The 16,001-nt window shown below is 43.9% G+C and overlaps 1 protein-coding gene across 3 annotated transcripts in view; it reads right to left on the bottom strand.

The window, feature by feature from the left end:
- Positions 1-16,001, bottom strand: part of CABLES1 (Cdk5 and Abl enzyme substrate 1) — a 70,838-nt gene that overhangs the window by 23,881 nt on the left and 30,956 nt on the right. For 2 of the 3 annotated variants that reach the window (XM_074549539.1, XM_074549546.1), the window contains exons 2-4: positions 13,206-13,277; positions 10,882-10,974; positions 4,183-4,260 (exon numbers count right to left, since the gene is read on the bottom strand). In XM_074549539.1, coding sequence (XP_074405640.1) covers positions 4,183-4,260; positions 10,882-10,974; positions 13,206-13,277 — 243 coding nt within the window. The remainder of the gene's footprint in view (positions 1-4,182; positions 4,261-10,881; positions 10,975-13,205; positions 13,278-16,001) is intronic. The other variant, XM_074549552.1, reaches the window with a different exon arrangement.

The following is a 16,001-nucleotide window of genomic DNA, read 5'->3' as shown; positions in this document are numbered from 1 at the left end:
TAAGAATAAGCAGACTGCACGGCTGCACTTGTGTCCTACTGCCAGCTCTCCTCCTCCCCCAGGTCCTCCAGATTCATCTTCTGGACAGGACTTCACAGGAACTTGGAAGCTCTTAAAAGAATTCTTACAACATCACAAAAGATATTATCAGAATAGGTACAATTTCAATCCGTGGATGCTTTTGCCATTGATAAAAACAAGCCTAAAAATGTGTCTTTGCCAAAACACATTTTTAAATCATGAAGCATAATGGTGTGTGCCAAAGATAAAAAACAAAACACCCTGTGTCAGAGCTGTAAACCCAACTAACTGCAATACCTTTTATTTTTGGGGTGAAAACCAACATGGTACCTTCTTCCTCCTTTTTAACACCTCTAACAGTGACAGACATTGTCACTGTTCTTTATGGAAATTGCTTAGGCTATACTAATGAGGACTGGATTGTTCTCACTTGGCTGCAAGCATATGCAGATCATTTTTGCAGGGCAACACATCCTGCTGGCCACAGGGAGCAATGTTGACAACATCTGTGAGCACTGCCAGAGTTGTACAATGTCCTTGGAAGCTGATGGAGAAGCGGTGCCTAGAGAAGCTTCAGGAACAGGTAAGCAATGGAGAATTGTCTCCCTTGTCCCCTGCCCAGGATACCTGCTTTTTCCACGGTAGGCAGAATTGAACCTGGTTCTTCTCCACCCTGGCTGGGGCCACATGGTGGGTCCACAGAGTGTCCTTGCACACACCAAGCTGGGGAATGGGGTGGGCAGAAACCTTCAGGAATGTTCCCAGAGTCTGGCTGTAACAGCCCCTCTTTAGGGACTCGAGTGTCTGGAGCATGACCTCCTTAATGGCTAAAAGGATAATATCTGCTGTGTCTGATCCCCATCTCCTGTCTCAAAGGGCTGAAATCCAATTCACCTCAAACCATCTGGAACCCATCTCCAAACAAGTAATTCCTTCAAGTCTTATTTAATCCATCTGCAAATGGCTTCACTCTTTGGTTTGCCGTGACACAAATCCCCTCTGAGGGCCCAGAGCAGGTTGGCATGAGGGTGCACACGCCTGTGCTGAGGGGGTGTGTGGTAGGATCCCTGCTGCTGACCTGAGGCATCTTCCCCTGTCCTGGAAGTGGAGCAGTATCGAGGCTCAAGTCTGTTTGCTGTGAGCTTCCACAGTGACAGCCAGCCTCTGACAGAGGAGGTGTGTGCCACAGCAGCTCAGGGGATGCACAAGGTGCACCTCTGATAAAAATGGGAGGTCAAAACCTCCAATTTTCTGCCCATCTCAAGAACTACATGGGGATTAATGCTTATCTGTGGCAAGGAAGATATGAAATTGATACTGAGGCAGTTTCAACATGGTTCACAAAGTAGATCTTGCATCTTTTGGAATATTAAAGAAGACAGAGGACTGCTTTACCCATTAAGGTTTCCAATGCATTGAAAAATGAGAGGCAACTGCACAACCCAAACCTGCAGTACTAGCACTTGCCTCTAATCTGTGCATCACAGAATGACTCTGTATGTCATAAAACCAAACATTCAGGAAACCTTTCTCTGTGTCTGTCCAATTAAGAACGGAGGGAATAACACTGTTACAAGTGTTTTCACATCACTACATCACTCCTCTTAGCTACCACTAAACCCAGCCTAGATTCTGATGGGCTGTAACATCAAGAGGTACTGTAGGGCAAGGAGTGCCAGCAGCCAAGATGCTCAGCACCTCCTTCAGCTCCTGACTTGCAGTGAAGCTTATCTTACATTGCATTCACCTGGCTATATCTGCTCTCACACTTGCTCTGCTGATCTACATAGAAGAAAAGTAAGCATTTAGGAAACTTATTCCAGGGGCACCTCAAACTTCAACCCCTCATGTACAACTATGTCTCTCTCTCCAGACCTCCATTTGTATTGGTACAACCCCTTGAAATCGTGGTTTAGAGGTTTTTGGGGAGGGTTCCTGCTGTTGTAGTTTGACCTCTGCATGAAGGGCAGGCAATTGAGGACCACAGTCTGGAATACACTTCTCACACCTCACTGGTGAGGGGTGATGCTGCCCCATCCACACAGGACAGGTACATAGAGCTGGGACTTCAGAAAGTGCCTTTTACCTTGTTTTTATAATGGATCTGCTCCTGCAGACTGTATCTACCAGAACTGGTGGAGTACAGCTCTTCTGCACTGCCTCGAGTACAACATGGGCTGGCAGCCTCCACAAACAGCTGTGCCTGGAGATTTCCTCACTGGCCACAGTGCCTGGGAGTTGGAGCAAAAGTGGAGAAGCAGCAGCAGTTCCACTATGTGGGCCTCTCACACAGAACAGCTCCTCCTGCCTGCTCATCCATCCTGCTCTCCCACTCCCTCTGGGGCTCTCTTCAGTTCAAATTTCAGAGGTGTCCATGGCTCCCTGCAATGACCTGTTTCTTTTCATTAACTGCTCAGTGGTAGTTGCAGAACACAAACCAGCTGGGACATCTTACCTGGGGACAGACATCAGCAATCCAGGGATTCAGAGAAAGCAAAGCTAAAGGATGCTGTCATTACAGTACTTCACAAGAGTATCCAGTGTCTCCCCCCCCCCACCTCACATCCAAAATGCGCAAGCAAGCAAGCACTGTGCAGCCTGAACAGAGTGGCTATAGTTTATGTTATACTGCCTCATCTGTTCTTTGCACCAGCTGTTTCTGGAAGGAGGTGCCACTGAATTGTTTTTCTCTTCCTCTGATGCTCTGAAGAAAGACAGAGGGCATTTTTTGAAATCTTGGCTTTTTCAGCCAAGGGAACAGGGTTGGATTGTTGTGTACTGGCACTTTCTACCTTCTCATCCCATGCCCTTCTTGCTGTGCAAGCACAGTACAAGACATGACATGCTGAAATAATATTTAGTTTTGCAGCTGGGCTTGTTACTGCTATAATTTAGAAGGTATAACCAGTCATCAAAGTTTCAAAATGTGTTCAATTTTCAATAAAGAGGCAATTTCCACAGGATGATGACCATAAAAGAATGACAGTGTACGCAAGAACAAAGAACAAATCTGCCAGTCTGTCAAGAATTTGCCTGATGTGTCATCACAGTTCAATTAAGGAAAAAAATTTACTGTAAGAGTGAGCAGACAGAGTCAACCTCCTGACAAAGGTGCTTCCTTTGTGCATTAAAAATAATCTCCCTTTGTTTTGGATTAGTGGTGCACAAGGAGATTGTGACAAATCGCTCTCCAGAACTAAAGAGATGGCTGGAAAGTATGAGCCAAATTTGTCTTTTATACAGTGGAAAGATTTGACTGTAGATGATTTGTGGATCTTCCAAACCCCCCTCAGTGTATCATCTGACTGTTTCCCACACATTTTGTGCTCTGAGTCAACCACAAGGACTTCTCAGGTCTCTGGCAAGTGAGCGTGGTGGCCGCGCTATTCCCCTGTGACAGGGTCAAAGAGCTGCTGCCCACCAGCACTGCCCATCCCGGCCTTGCTCTGCACCCAGCTGGCCATCACAGCCTGCCAGGCCACATCTCCCAGCCAAATCCAGTTTCTTCCACTTCTGTGGTTTCGGTGGAAGAGCTAAAAGCCTTCTCAGTCTCTGGAGAACTAGTTCAATCCAAAGGAACTTTTCTATCAGAGTTACAGTGTCTCAGCACGTCAGGGGATGCAAGGCAGCTGCACAGACAGCTATGAACCTGTATAAAATTATCACCAAAATAATGCTTTCACTGACTGAATGATCTGACCAGTGACTAAAAGTATTAAATAAAGTATTCTGTTTAAATCCAAGTATTTATTTATAGTTCTAGAAATCTAGATTTAGTAGCACTATGTTTGCCTAGGAGAAAGAGACAGCTAAGATGGCTTATACAATTAAAGTCATGCTGACTAGAGTATTTGTTTTGTCAAAGATGAGTGAAACCAGAAGAAACAATAAAAAAGTGCATTTTTTTCAAGAACACTGATTTCATGGGAGTAGTTTTCTCCAGCTTAATAATCAAAGATACCACAACACATATAAATAAAGTGGGGACTGAGAGCTGTAGTTTTAACCTGGTAATAGTCCACAAAGCAAATACACCTAAAAGCATTTATCTCTTCTCAGAGCAGACATGTAAAAGCATTAGGCTCCATCATGCTGTGTTCTGTTATCAGGTCTACATGCAGGCCCAGAAAGACTATGCAGTACACGTATGGATATACATACCCGACTTGGGTACAGTCTCGATATGGCAGCACTGAAAATATGCTACAGAAGGATCTTCTGCTGCTGATAAGGACTATTCTAAAATATAAAAGAAAATAAAAGAAATCAAAGACCAAAATTTAAAAATCCCACCACAATAAGCAAAGCAATAGATGTTACCATTCAGGAATCTGCAATCATGAAACTTCCATAATGGACGATTTCTCCGTCCTCTTTTACATCTCGCAGATACTGTGCTACGGAGTCTTTACAGAAGTGCTGAAGCCTGTGCCACAGCAAATGAGCAGCGAATGAGTAGTAGAGCCCCATTCCCTCTACAGGCTTTCTAGGAGGACTATCTTGAATATGTGACTTGGAATCCAGGACAGATGCTTTCTAGTGAAAGGAGTCTACCCACAGAGGCACGGGACCATTCTGTCAACTCACTACAATGGCTGAAACCCAACAGACAAACCCAGCAGCAACCAGGTGATACACACCAACAAATACACACTCTGGCTGCTGGTTGTGACCTTTCTCTGCTAAACCAATGGACTCCCTTGGTTGTCAGCTTCATGTTCCTGAAATAGGCTTTATCCATAGGCTAGGTTTGCTATTATGTTTCCAGATCCCTTCACTGTTTCCAAGCTTCTTCCTTTGAGTCTTCTCCAGTTTTGCCCCATCACCTTTCTTGGTCTCCAGGCATTATCCCTGACCTCAGAAGTTGCACATCTATCCAGTCTTACCTTTAAGATGAGCATCTAGCCATGACACTGCCAGCCTCTGTGCTCAATAATCACATTAGCCCTCTTGGTTATGATGCATTGATACTCGGGCATAACTGACCCCAAAGCTCCCATCTGTCTCAGTCAATGTCAGGGCTGAATCCCTCCTCCTCTAAGCATGGCTTGCCTTTGCTCCTCATAGGCAGTCAGCCAAGATTTGGCTACATGAAATCATACATCATCTGCCTGCAGAGAGCTTATCTCAGAATCCAGGACAGTTAAAGAAAGTGCCTTGTATTTCTAACCAGTCTCTACATCTCTGCAACATCTGCAAAGTCACTGTGTGATACTGTCCTGGTTTCAGCTCAGATAGAGTTCATCTCCTTTAAATCAAATAGCTTGGAGCAACCTATCTGTTACACAGCCACACTGCTGCCTTCAGCCCTCAAGCTCTGACATATTAAACAACATCAAAACCACCTTGAAGTCAAGACCCACTTCCCATAATACAGAGTGGGATGCCAGCAGCTACATTATTAAAGTTCTGGGAGATGCAGACTTGCAAGAAGCCAAGAGAAGCTTGGTCAAGAACTAAGATATAAAATGCCAGTCAGTAACTGCTTACAAATAGCCCCTTTTTCCTTATTACCTTCAGGACACTGAGAATTGTACCATTGTACAACTGACCCTTCCTCCCTCTAAAGCTGGCTAACAGGCTACACCACGTCAAATTGCTCTAAGACACAGTGACAGCAATTTGTGATGTTTTCTGATCTGATTAGTGTTAGAGTTTTCTGATATTTACCTTTCTAAAAATCTGCACTTGTGGTGAAAATGCTAGGACCTACCACTACATTGGCTGTCAGGGCTATTGCACTTCCTTGCTCCACTCTCCAACACTGATTTTTTTGACGTGTCCCACAGATCTGTATGTGAGGATTTAACCTGAATTTTTCATCCTTTGTCCTGCACTGGTCAAAGCTGGACAACAAACCCTTTTGCTCTTTCTTGTCTGAAAACCAGCACATGCACCTATGAATCTCATACCAGTCACCCTGTTATTAGAACACTGTTTCCTTAAGGGACCAGCTTAGTCATCGTTCTTGGAAAAGGTTTAGCTCCCCAAGAGAGCTGCTGCTGTAATCCTTGGAAAAATGCAGAATGATCGATTTTCCTTCTCCTGGATTACTCCGTTATGGCAATCCTATTTTCTTCCTTAAAATCCCGTTTGAAAGCAAAGAGGGATTTACCCTTTAATGAAGAAGGGTTTCTAACAATAAACACACTTACAGCTTTAGGAAGTGCTCCTGCAGCAGATGAAGTACAATTTCATTGTTGTAACAATTTCATTGCTGTAACACTCCTTACCTAAGGGAAATCTTAGATCCTTCAAGATGGTCTCATGGTGCGGCACTGAGTTACAGAGCAGGGAGGAATGATTTTTCCCATTTGAGAACAGCAATCCACAAGCAAAAAAACCCCGGCATATGATTAATTTTGTGCTTGCCACTGCTTACTGCTGAATGGTTGCTACTCACAACAGCTTGCTTGTTCACTGGAAGCCTTGTTTGCTGATGTATGAAACTTGGCACAGGTTTCGAGGCTGACATCAGAAAGCATCTTTGAATTCGGAAAACCACAGTACCCACTAAGCACATTATCCCCCTCCCTCTGGCTGCTTCTGGAAATACAGATCCTCCACCAACGCCCTACACCTCCCTAAAAATACCACTCAACTCTTAATACTTAAAAGAAAAACAAACTGGTGCTTCCATGTCCACAAGCAAAGACAACAGTAGGAAGTTACCACAGAACTGTGTGTATCAGAAAGAATCAGACAAGAAAGGAAATAAAAAGCACCAGCCCAGCCTCTATTTTTTTCAGATTTCTTTCCCTTGGGACCCAAGTATTGCCTCTTTTTCCACAAATCAGCAGATCCTCTTTACACAAAGATCTCCCAGGCAGAGCACGAGAGGAGCCCACAGCCTCCACTGCTAGGATGCCACAAAACCTCATCTGCAAAGCTGCCAAGGAACAGTGATGCAAAACAGCTTTAGAAGCTGGACTGGAAAGGAAGTGGCCAGATACTCATCATGGAAGGATAAAACAGCATTTTATGTATAGGTCTGATGACATGCATGGAAGCAAAAAAATTTCTGAAGGCCTGCAATGGTTTGCTGGGGCAGAAAGTCCAGAAACTTGCCACAAAGTACACTTTGGAGAAGAAGTTGTGGTAGAAGTCCATTGCTGCTCAAGAAAATCAAATTGTTGCTAAAGGGAGAAAAGTATTTTCTTGGATTTCAACTCTTCAACAAAGGGCATCTATGACCCTGCACACCTCTGAAGGAGTTATCTCAGAAGCTGTGTGAGAGTGTTTACATGCCTTGATTCCAATTGTGCCACCTAGACATGTTTAAAACCACTTCCCAAAAAGGTTTTCATTCTTTAATTCTCACATTTCACTGAAAAGTTGTACTAATTAGTATAGTTCAGAGCAACCATTATTTTGCAAGAGAATTCTGACAATGTGCAAAAGGCTGTAAAAACTAATCTTCCAATTTCTCTATGAAGTGTATACTGCAAAAAACCTTAATGAGCACAAAGCTCTCAACAGAATCAGTAATTTGATAGACTTGAAGAATAATGTCTGCTTCTCCCAGCATCTGTCTAGGTTTGATTGTGTTCCACCAAAAGGCTGCCATCAGGCAATACAATATACATCATATATACCATCCACATGTGGAATATTGCAGACTCTTTTCTTATTCCTGATTGATGATTTTTGACTGCCAGGGCTCTGTTGCCCTGCACACAAAGGTGAGCACAAAAAACACAGATGCTGCCAGGGTGGCAGCCTTCACTTTGCAGTGTCAGAAGTTCAAGGGCAATTAGAAGGTGGCTGAGAGTTATTATGAACCATGAGGGTGCTGCCAATCATCAACCTCTTAGCCTGCGTGTGTGTGCAATTAAGAGAGCAGCAAAAAAGATATTTCATGATGGTGTTTGGCCTTCACTCAGATGTGTTTGCTAACAAAAAAATCTGAGAAAGCAATGGCATGGGGGTGGGAGAGGAACGTTGTTTTACTGCTTTTTATACCTGCCATATATGATAACTCTGGAGTCCTTGTCCCATTCTCACCAGTTACTGTTTGTTCAGCTGGCTCAGGTTGCCGTTTCAGTGGCTCATTTTTGCTAATCCCCTGCTTCGGTGTTTATGGAGGACATCACCAATAAACCTGCTGAGTAAAGTGGGTAAAACCATCTGCTGGTGCCTACCTGTACTAGTTTGTATGTCAGGGTTGACTTGTCTTCGTCTTTAAATGGGAAAATTTATTTTGTGCTGTTTTACAAGACTGCTTTGCTAGCATAGTCTAGGAACCCTCATTTTCCAACTCCTTTAATAAGCCACGACCTAGAAATCCAAAGAAACCGGTTTAACCAGTGATCAGAACTATCAACAGGAAGCTTTACAAGGACTGACTGATTAAGCTCCAGTCTGTGTATTTTTCTGTATGAGCTTTCTCTCTGTGTTAAATAGCTGAACTCTTATTTTAACCACAGCAGGTCCTGCCTTGCTGCAGGACTGCCAAAGGCTGGACCCAGAGCATCGCTGCTCAACATATGTCACCCCTGAGACTGAGAGGGGAAGAGCTCTCAGTGCCACAGGACAAGGACACAACACCTTACAGGCTGAGAGATGCAAACAAGGGCAGCTACTGGAGAGAGGAGCCCTGAGCTATCACTCACACTGCAGTTTTCTTTGCTCTGACACAGTCACAAGCCAGTGAAACAAGTTCTGAAAGCGCTGGCTATTTTAAAGCCCAGTCATCAAATTCACCACCCAAAAATATATTCAGTGTAGATTTTTTCAAAGCTGGGTTCCTCATCTTAAGTGAAAGACTGACATGCTGTGACAGAAGGATCAGGGGTTTTGGAGGGAGCTCAGAGCCTGACTCCAGCCCAGCTCAGCACCTGCATCCTGCACAACCATCCATGAGCCACCTGGGACAAGGTCTCAGGCAAGGAAAGGAGTCCCAGGAGGGTTTTCTATCCATTACAACACCTGTGCTCCTCTGTGTCAGAGGCAGCTGGGGATGAGACCAGCTTCAAAGGTTTTAACGTGCTCAAAATCACTGTTGAGTTTAGGATGAATACACAAAGCAGATCCACCTGTATTTCTAGAGGTCCTTTTAATCCGGAATGCCTATTAACTCCAGTGACTACATCCAGACCCCTGGGAAAAACAGTCTGCACTCAAATCACTCACTGCTAGACATAGAGGTGACACAAAGTGTTAACTCCGCATTTCATTTTTAGCTAGCATCACTGCGGCTCTACGACCATAGGATGAAAACTATTGCCAAAATTGTGTCTCTCATTCTTATTGTATTTGTATTCTAGATAAAGAGATCTTTATTATGATTGTGGAAATATTCTGGAAAGCTGTGTCTGCTGATAAAGATAAGAAGCCAGTTGAATAACAGAAGCTTTCTCACAGCTTTCTTAGCAAGAAAAATATTCAGTTACATTGTGACATAATGACTGATCTTTGAATTAAGGTAAAATGTTGCATATATGCTACAAATACTTCTTTGCAAAACATCAAGAAAGGAGTTTACAAATCAAATGTTTATTCATTCTTTTGCAGGTATTATTTCTATCAAGTTTATGCCTAGATTTTATGTACACATCTCAGAAATTTTTCTCTGTGGAATTTGCATAATACCTCATAAGTATATTTTGCTATAAGAAATTCCCAGAGCATATATCTACTTATACTCAAAATGGACTAAAATTAAAGGGTTGCTTTGCAGTGTTTGATTCCACATATGTTTCTTATAAAGACAATAATCAGCAGCTAGTCAGACAATAGTCAACAGTTCAATAGTTCTGCATGTGTCTGTTTGATACTAAAGCTGGTTCTAAAAGCCATTTCTAAAATCCCTCAGGGCCACCTTGCACAACATTCATGTTGATTACTACCTTTCACTGCATTCAATCATATGTGTGAGAATAACAGCGAAGAAAATTTTTCTTGAGCCAATTAACACCTATCAGAATTCAATTCATAAAACCTGTGATTCAATGCAGTGTTAGAATTTCTACTGACATTGTTCCATGTCTGATGGAAGTCAAAGGCTACAGGCACAAATCAGTCCAACAGAGCATACATGGTTCTCAGTTTAATGAGAACAGGCACGTGCAAGGGTCAACTCTCACTGGGCTAGTTTAGCCTACATGCAACCTATTCAGGTGGCCTAGTTCAAAACTACTCAGATTTGGAAGAACAAGAGTAAAAAAAATCATGAAGCACAGGGAGAAATTATAATTGGAAAAATCAGGGAGGACAGATATGTTCTTTATCAGCAGGGAGGAGCCAGTTTCACTTCTGAGCTGGATGACACCACAGCAGAGAACCCATTTTGCTGATGGATACACCTTCAGCTAAGGGAATAGGCCTTTGCAGTAAGCCAGACCTCTCACACATCCCCTGGAAGCCTACATCTCTGCCTACATCTGCCATGGAAACTAGGATCCCATGCCTCACCTTGCCACAACCATCCTGGGCTGTGCATTTACCAGCAAGCTGTATCCACTAAGAGATGTTGGCAGTATCCCTGAACCATTGCTAAACTTGGTCCAGGGCAGGTTCAGCTGTGTGCCCCTCTCACTCTTAGAACCTGGCAGCATCCTTGAAGAAACACAACCAGATTAAGACTAGTTTGCTCCAACATCATCACAGATTTTCCTTTTTTGCAGGTTATTTGCATTTTGGAGACACAGGTCTTAAAATCTGTGGGCCAGCACTTCCATTGAAACGTACTTCCCTGGGGGATGGAGCATGCACTGCAGCCTGCACCCTCAGGGATTACCTGGCAAGGACCATTGGGTGGTGAGTGGCAATGGCTGTGCTGCTGCAGGGGGATGCTGATCCTGCCCCTTCCCTCACACCCCAGGGACTGCTCTGCAGAAGCAGCCCCTGCATGCACAGTACCTGCCGTTTCTGGTATCGTGCTGCCGCATGTTCTTGATAAAATGAACCTTCTTAAAGTTCTTTGGTCTGGGTGATCCTGAGAGTGTCCGACATCTGAAAAATAAATCAGTTGCAAGGGAAGGGAGGGAGAAGAAAAAAAAAAGTTTTCAGTTCCCTGCTGTACCGCCAAGAAGCCTACACAAAAGCAGGAAGGAAGGACGAGACAAATGATTCAAGTCACCCTGTGTTAGGAATCAGCAAGAACAATAAAGACAATAAGTCTGGAAACGCGACAGCTCAAACAAAAAAAAATATTTAAAGTAATAATGAGAAAAGGCACCATCCCACTCCCTTCATGCCAAAAAAAATCATAAAATAATCTCAGCAAAGTAAAACTTCCTGTAATCTGCCATGACAGCTAAGCCCAAGCTTTCAGAAGAAAAAAAAAAATTAAACCAAATCAAAACCTAGTAAATATGCAATTTTCCCTGCTCACACCAACACCCACGCTTTTGCATGCTCCTCAGCTATTGATAAAGGAGCCATTGAGGGAAGTTCTTTCTTGTTTTAATTTTAGAAAGATTAAAAATCTCCTATTTGCAAAGATAATTCCTATTTGATTTTAACTCTAAATATTACTTTTCACATTCCTGATAGTATACAAAACAACTGAAAATAAAATAAACTACCCCAGGGAAAAAAAAAATCGTTCTTAAAAACATTAAGCCTTAAATCTATTTTACATCTGAATGCGCTTTATAAATTGCAGTTACAGATAGAAATTGCCAGAGGGAGGAGAGATGAGACAAACAGCAATATCCTCCCCCTGCCTTCCACCCTTGCTCCTTCTAATCAGCTGAAAGCACAGCGCATGTGAAAGCGTTCTCTGTTTCATCTCAGGCCTGTTTTGGTGCAGGGCGAGGCAGAGCTCCCTTGCAGGCACTGGAGATGAGTCCTGTGCTCCCAGCACAGCCAGGGCTGCACCGTGGCTGCTGCATCCTCCGTGGCACCCACGGGATCAGCATCCTCTGCTGGCGCATGGTGAGCTTCCCTAATCCATCTTTTCCATGCTCTCCCTGCACAAGCAGAGTTCAGCACTTCTCAATGAGGTCATTGTCTTGGACTGAAACCACAGACCACTGTGCCAGTCCCTACCACTGTACCCAAACACCATCGTGCTGCACGGGCACACCCCAAGAGGGGCACCCCATCCTTCTGCCATTTCTGCCTTCCTCCTGCTAGTAAAAGCCTTGAGATTCCCTCTGATTGCAATTACCCTTGTTAGCTTCTTCACAGGAAAATGGCACCAAGAGAGACATTCTACCACCGATTCTGCAAATTAGCAAGTAAAAATACTGCCTGGCAAACCATACTTTGTTTATATCTTTTACCAATTATACATGTTTGAATCACTTAAGGGAACACTTCATAACATGCTGGTAAGCATGCAACAGTGAGCTTTGTAAAAATAATCAAGCTTTGGTAATAAGCCAATTGGTACAGCCTCTGCTATTCTTTGCTTCGAGGTAAGGAGAGACAGCCAATCTGCATGTGGATAAACAAGGCTGCAGGCTAAACACCAATATAAACCAGCTGAATTACAGGTCCTGAGATAAAGAGGCAGTCAAACTTGGGCTGCTGTCTTGTGGAACAGCTGACCTGGAAGCATTCCATGCACTGGTCAGATTACTGACCAGCCAGTTTCTGACCTGTTAAGCAGTTGCTCCATTTTCCATCACCCCAGAGGACTGCCTAGAGACTAATTGCTGTGGTCCCCAGAGGAGGAAGCTGTGGTCTCCCAGAAGCACAAATCAAACCACACTGAAGCAGCCAATATAACAAGGATGGGAGCAGTTTTATTAGTGGGGTAGCAGTCAAACCTACCAGCCAACACACAGACAGCAATGCTGGTAACCAAAAAATAAGCTTGCATGCGCTGAGAGACTAGACTAAAACTTCATTAAAAATACTAGCCTTCAAAAACTTACTGTATTTAACCATCTGTACATACTTTTAAAATGTACGACAGATGTTAGGGTACTACTGACTACGGGCTAGTCATTCATATTGGTAACAATGAAACTTTTCTATTATTCAAATCTGACATTTTAATTCCTGACATTTCATCTAAATACTGCCTTTTTGTTTAATGACCTAAAGCCAGGGAATGTGCAATTCATATTAGCCACCACCTTGCAGGGCGTGTGAAGTTTCAACACTTTTACTCACTAGGAAGGATATCTTAATGTGAAGACCCAGCTAGTTTTCAACATGAGGAGGGAGAGCAAGCCTGCCATGCATGTGCTTTAGAGACAAGAAGCCAGAGAGAGAGTAAATAAAATGACCTCCGCAGTGGGGCGTTTTCCTCGATGTCCTCCAGAGTCTCCAGAGAAGATCGCTGGGAGATCAGCCGACGTCTGCAGAGAAAGCAGAACACAAAACATCACTGCTGATTAGAGGGCACAAGGAAGTCCTCAGAGCTGTTACTGAGTAAAGATCACAAACTGCCCTTCACTAGCCAAGCCACGCCTTTGGATATTAATAAATTTTGTTCCGTTCTGCTTATCTTAATCTGTTTGATTCCACCCAGAAGCAAACTTACTCCATACAAGCTGCTGCAGCACAGCAGAAGCTTCAGCTTTGCAACAGCTCCTCCTCAGTTTGTGCTCCCCTTCCTTCAAGGGTTTAACACCCATCTAACACAGTCCCACATATGCTGCAGTACAGCTGGCAACGATACAAGTATAGAGCTCTGACAAAATAATGCAGACGTAGATCCACAGAGACTGCCTGTCCTACACACTTCCACAGGGACACTTCTCTTTGCCCCTTGCACTTTCTACCAAGCAAGGGCCACTTGTTTCTCCATGATGTCCATCTCATCACTCCCGTGAGGAGTGTCTGAAGTGAGATGAAAGATGATAGTGCCAGTGACACTGGTTATAAAGCAGCAGTTTAAATAAAAGCTCTGACCATCCCCACGAGCAGCACAGGTGAGCTAAGCTCTGTTTTAAACCATTTTCCTATGTCTGAGTCACATCCTTCTCTACCTTCAAAGAAATAATTATGGAAATCTTAGCATTACCGGTTTTCTGGCTGTTCTAGCAAGCAGGAAAGATGCCCCAGTACAGTCTTTGCTTCAGCAGCCATTGCTGCTGCACAACCTCCAAACACCCTGACAGCAGCACAAAACAAGAACTGCACCCAAACCTCCATGAAACCACAGTAAATACCATAAATGAATGTGTAAGACACAGCCCACCCTCAGGCACACAAAAAGAAATTAAGCTGGCAATCATGGAAGCTACTCCGTCGTCGATGGGCGTCAAAGCAGCTGCAGCAGCCAGCAGAGCCGTGGCACTGTGCCCCTGCACCCGGCTGGCAGGAGCTGTGCCAGCACCCTTCCATCCCCAGGGCCATGGCTGAGGCACCTTCCAGTGACTTCATGGGTATGAATGACAAAAGTCTGCAAAGACTATTTCTGCTTCTTGTCCAATTCCCACTGAGCTGCCTTACTGCCTTCATCGGCAAGCAAGGAGCTTAAAGAATGTCATGAGCACTCCTATATGCTTGAAAGGTGCTCATTAATTTATTTCTGGGCTGCATTTTCACAATAAATTGTTTTCTGTTGCCAGTGTAAGCAGTTTCTAATCCTTCCTGCAATTCCCTTACCCCTCCAGTTGTGCTGCTACAACTGTTCCTGCAGCCGTGCTGCAAATCTGATTACCAAAATGTCTTTCAGTTCAAAATAACCCTGAGGTTCAGTGATTCCATTTGTTATTAATTCAAACACCAAATTTCCATCACTAACCCAGAGACAACACATTTCAGGGCAATTTGAATGAGCATGCAGCTTCTTCTGTCCTTAGAAAATCACAGAAAACCCCTCAAACAATTTATAGATCAACTAAGTGTGAAGCACAATCCTCTTAGGAAAAATATGCAAACCTAAATCCCCTCAGGCTTTGTCTAAACTAGGATTTTAGAAGACCTGGTGCAAGATAGGATACACCTTCCAAATGCTAAAAAAAAAGTCTGCATTTCAGGATGTGTTGGCATAGACAAAGGAGAAAAGACCAAACACCTGTCTCCTGCACCCATGGGTGCTCCCACAGCTCCATCCATAATCACAGAGGATACAGGAATGCCTTTATTGGGAAGAATTCAGATCAGGAGGAGCTCCTCCTCCTTTTTCAGTTTCACTGATCCATAAGCAAAAGCTGGAAGTTTCAAGTACCAGCACCTCTGGTAGATGACGTGGCAGATGATAGCTGTTGGCTTTTTAATACCTCTTTATACATCATTAGCTTAATAACACAAATAATGGCACGCTCCCATCTTGTGGTGTTACAACACCAAAAGCATTCTTGGCATGTTGTTAGTCAAAGGGAGATAAACAATGGTACAACCTTACCACCTTCTTCATGCTGAATTTATCAAATTAGTCATGCTGTATCTCCTGTAGATGCCAGGTGCTAATACAGCATCAGGTGCACATTCCAGCTGCCACTGAAGCCTTTTTCCAAGAGTCTCCTTGCCCAAAGTTATGCACCATCCTCAGCTTCATTGCCAATAGTTTGTCAGACATGGGTTTGAAGATCCTACATCTGCATCTGTCATTAAGGCACATGCAGTGGGTGGCAGTGAATGGCAGAAGCACACACAAGTGCATTTCACCAGCTGGTCATCCAGCTGCCTGCTGGGCTCCTCTGCTTTCCCTCAGTGCTCTCAGCTTCTTAAACCCAGCACCAGGGATGCTGCCTCCTGATTTTTGCTTGCTAACCTCGAATGCAGCATAGGCTGGGTGGAAGGACCTCACACCAATTTTCACCAGTATTGATTTTGCAGCGTTTTGGGTACCTTACATGGCAAGTGAATTGGCACAAAGGAGTGGGGGAAACTCTTTGTTCACCCAAACTTGGGAAAGGAGCAGTGAGCTCCCTCTCTACTAGGGCATGAGACAAGCATAACTGGATAAATCTCTCCAGAAAGAAAGGAAGAAAGCACACATAAAAGGTACCGACACAGGTAGCAGTGAGAGCAAGGATATCCAACCCAGCTGAAAACTGCCACATCTTTCAGCTCTCCCCAGAATTATTAGTTTTAATCACTTCAACTCCCAGCACTGACAAAGGAGGACC

Source organism: Zonotrichia albicollis, chromosome 1, assembly GCF_047830755.1.
Source record: "Zonotrichia albicollis isolate bZonAlb1 chromosome 1, bZonAlb1.hap1, whole genome shotgun sequence".
NCBI classification, from domain to species: Eukaryota; Metazoa; Chordata; class Aves; order Passeriformes; family Passerellidae; genus Zonotrichia; species Zonotrichia albicollis.
Note: the sequence above shows the minus strand (reverse complement) of the source record. Positions and strands in the feature narration are given on the sequence as shown.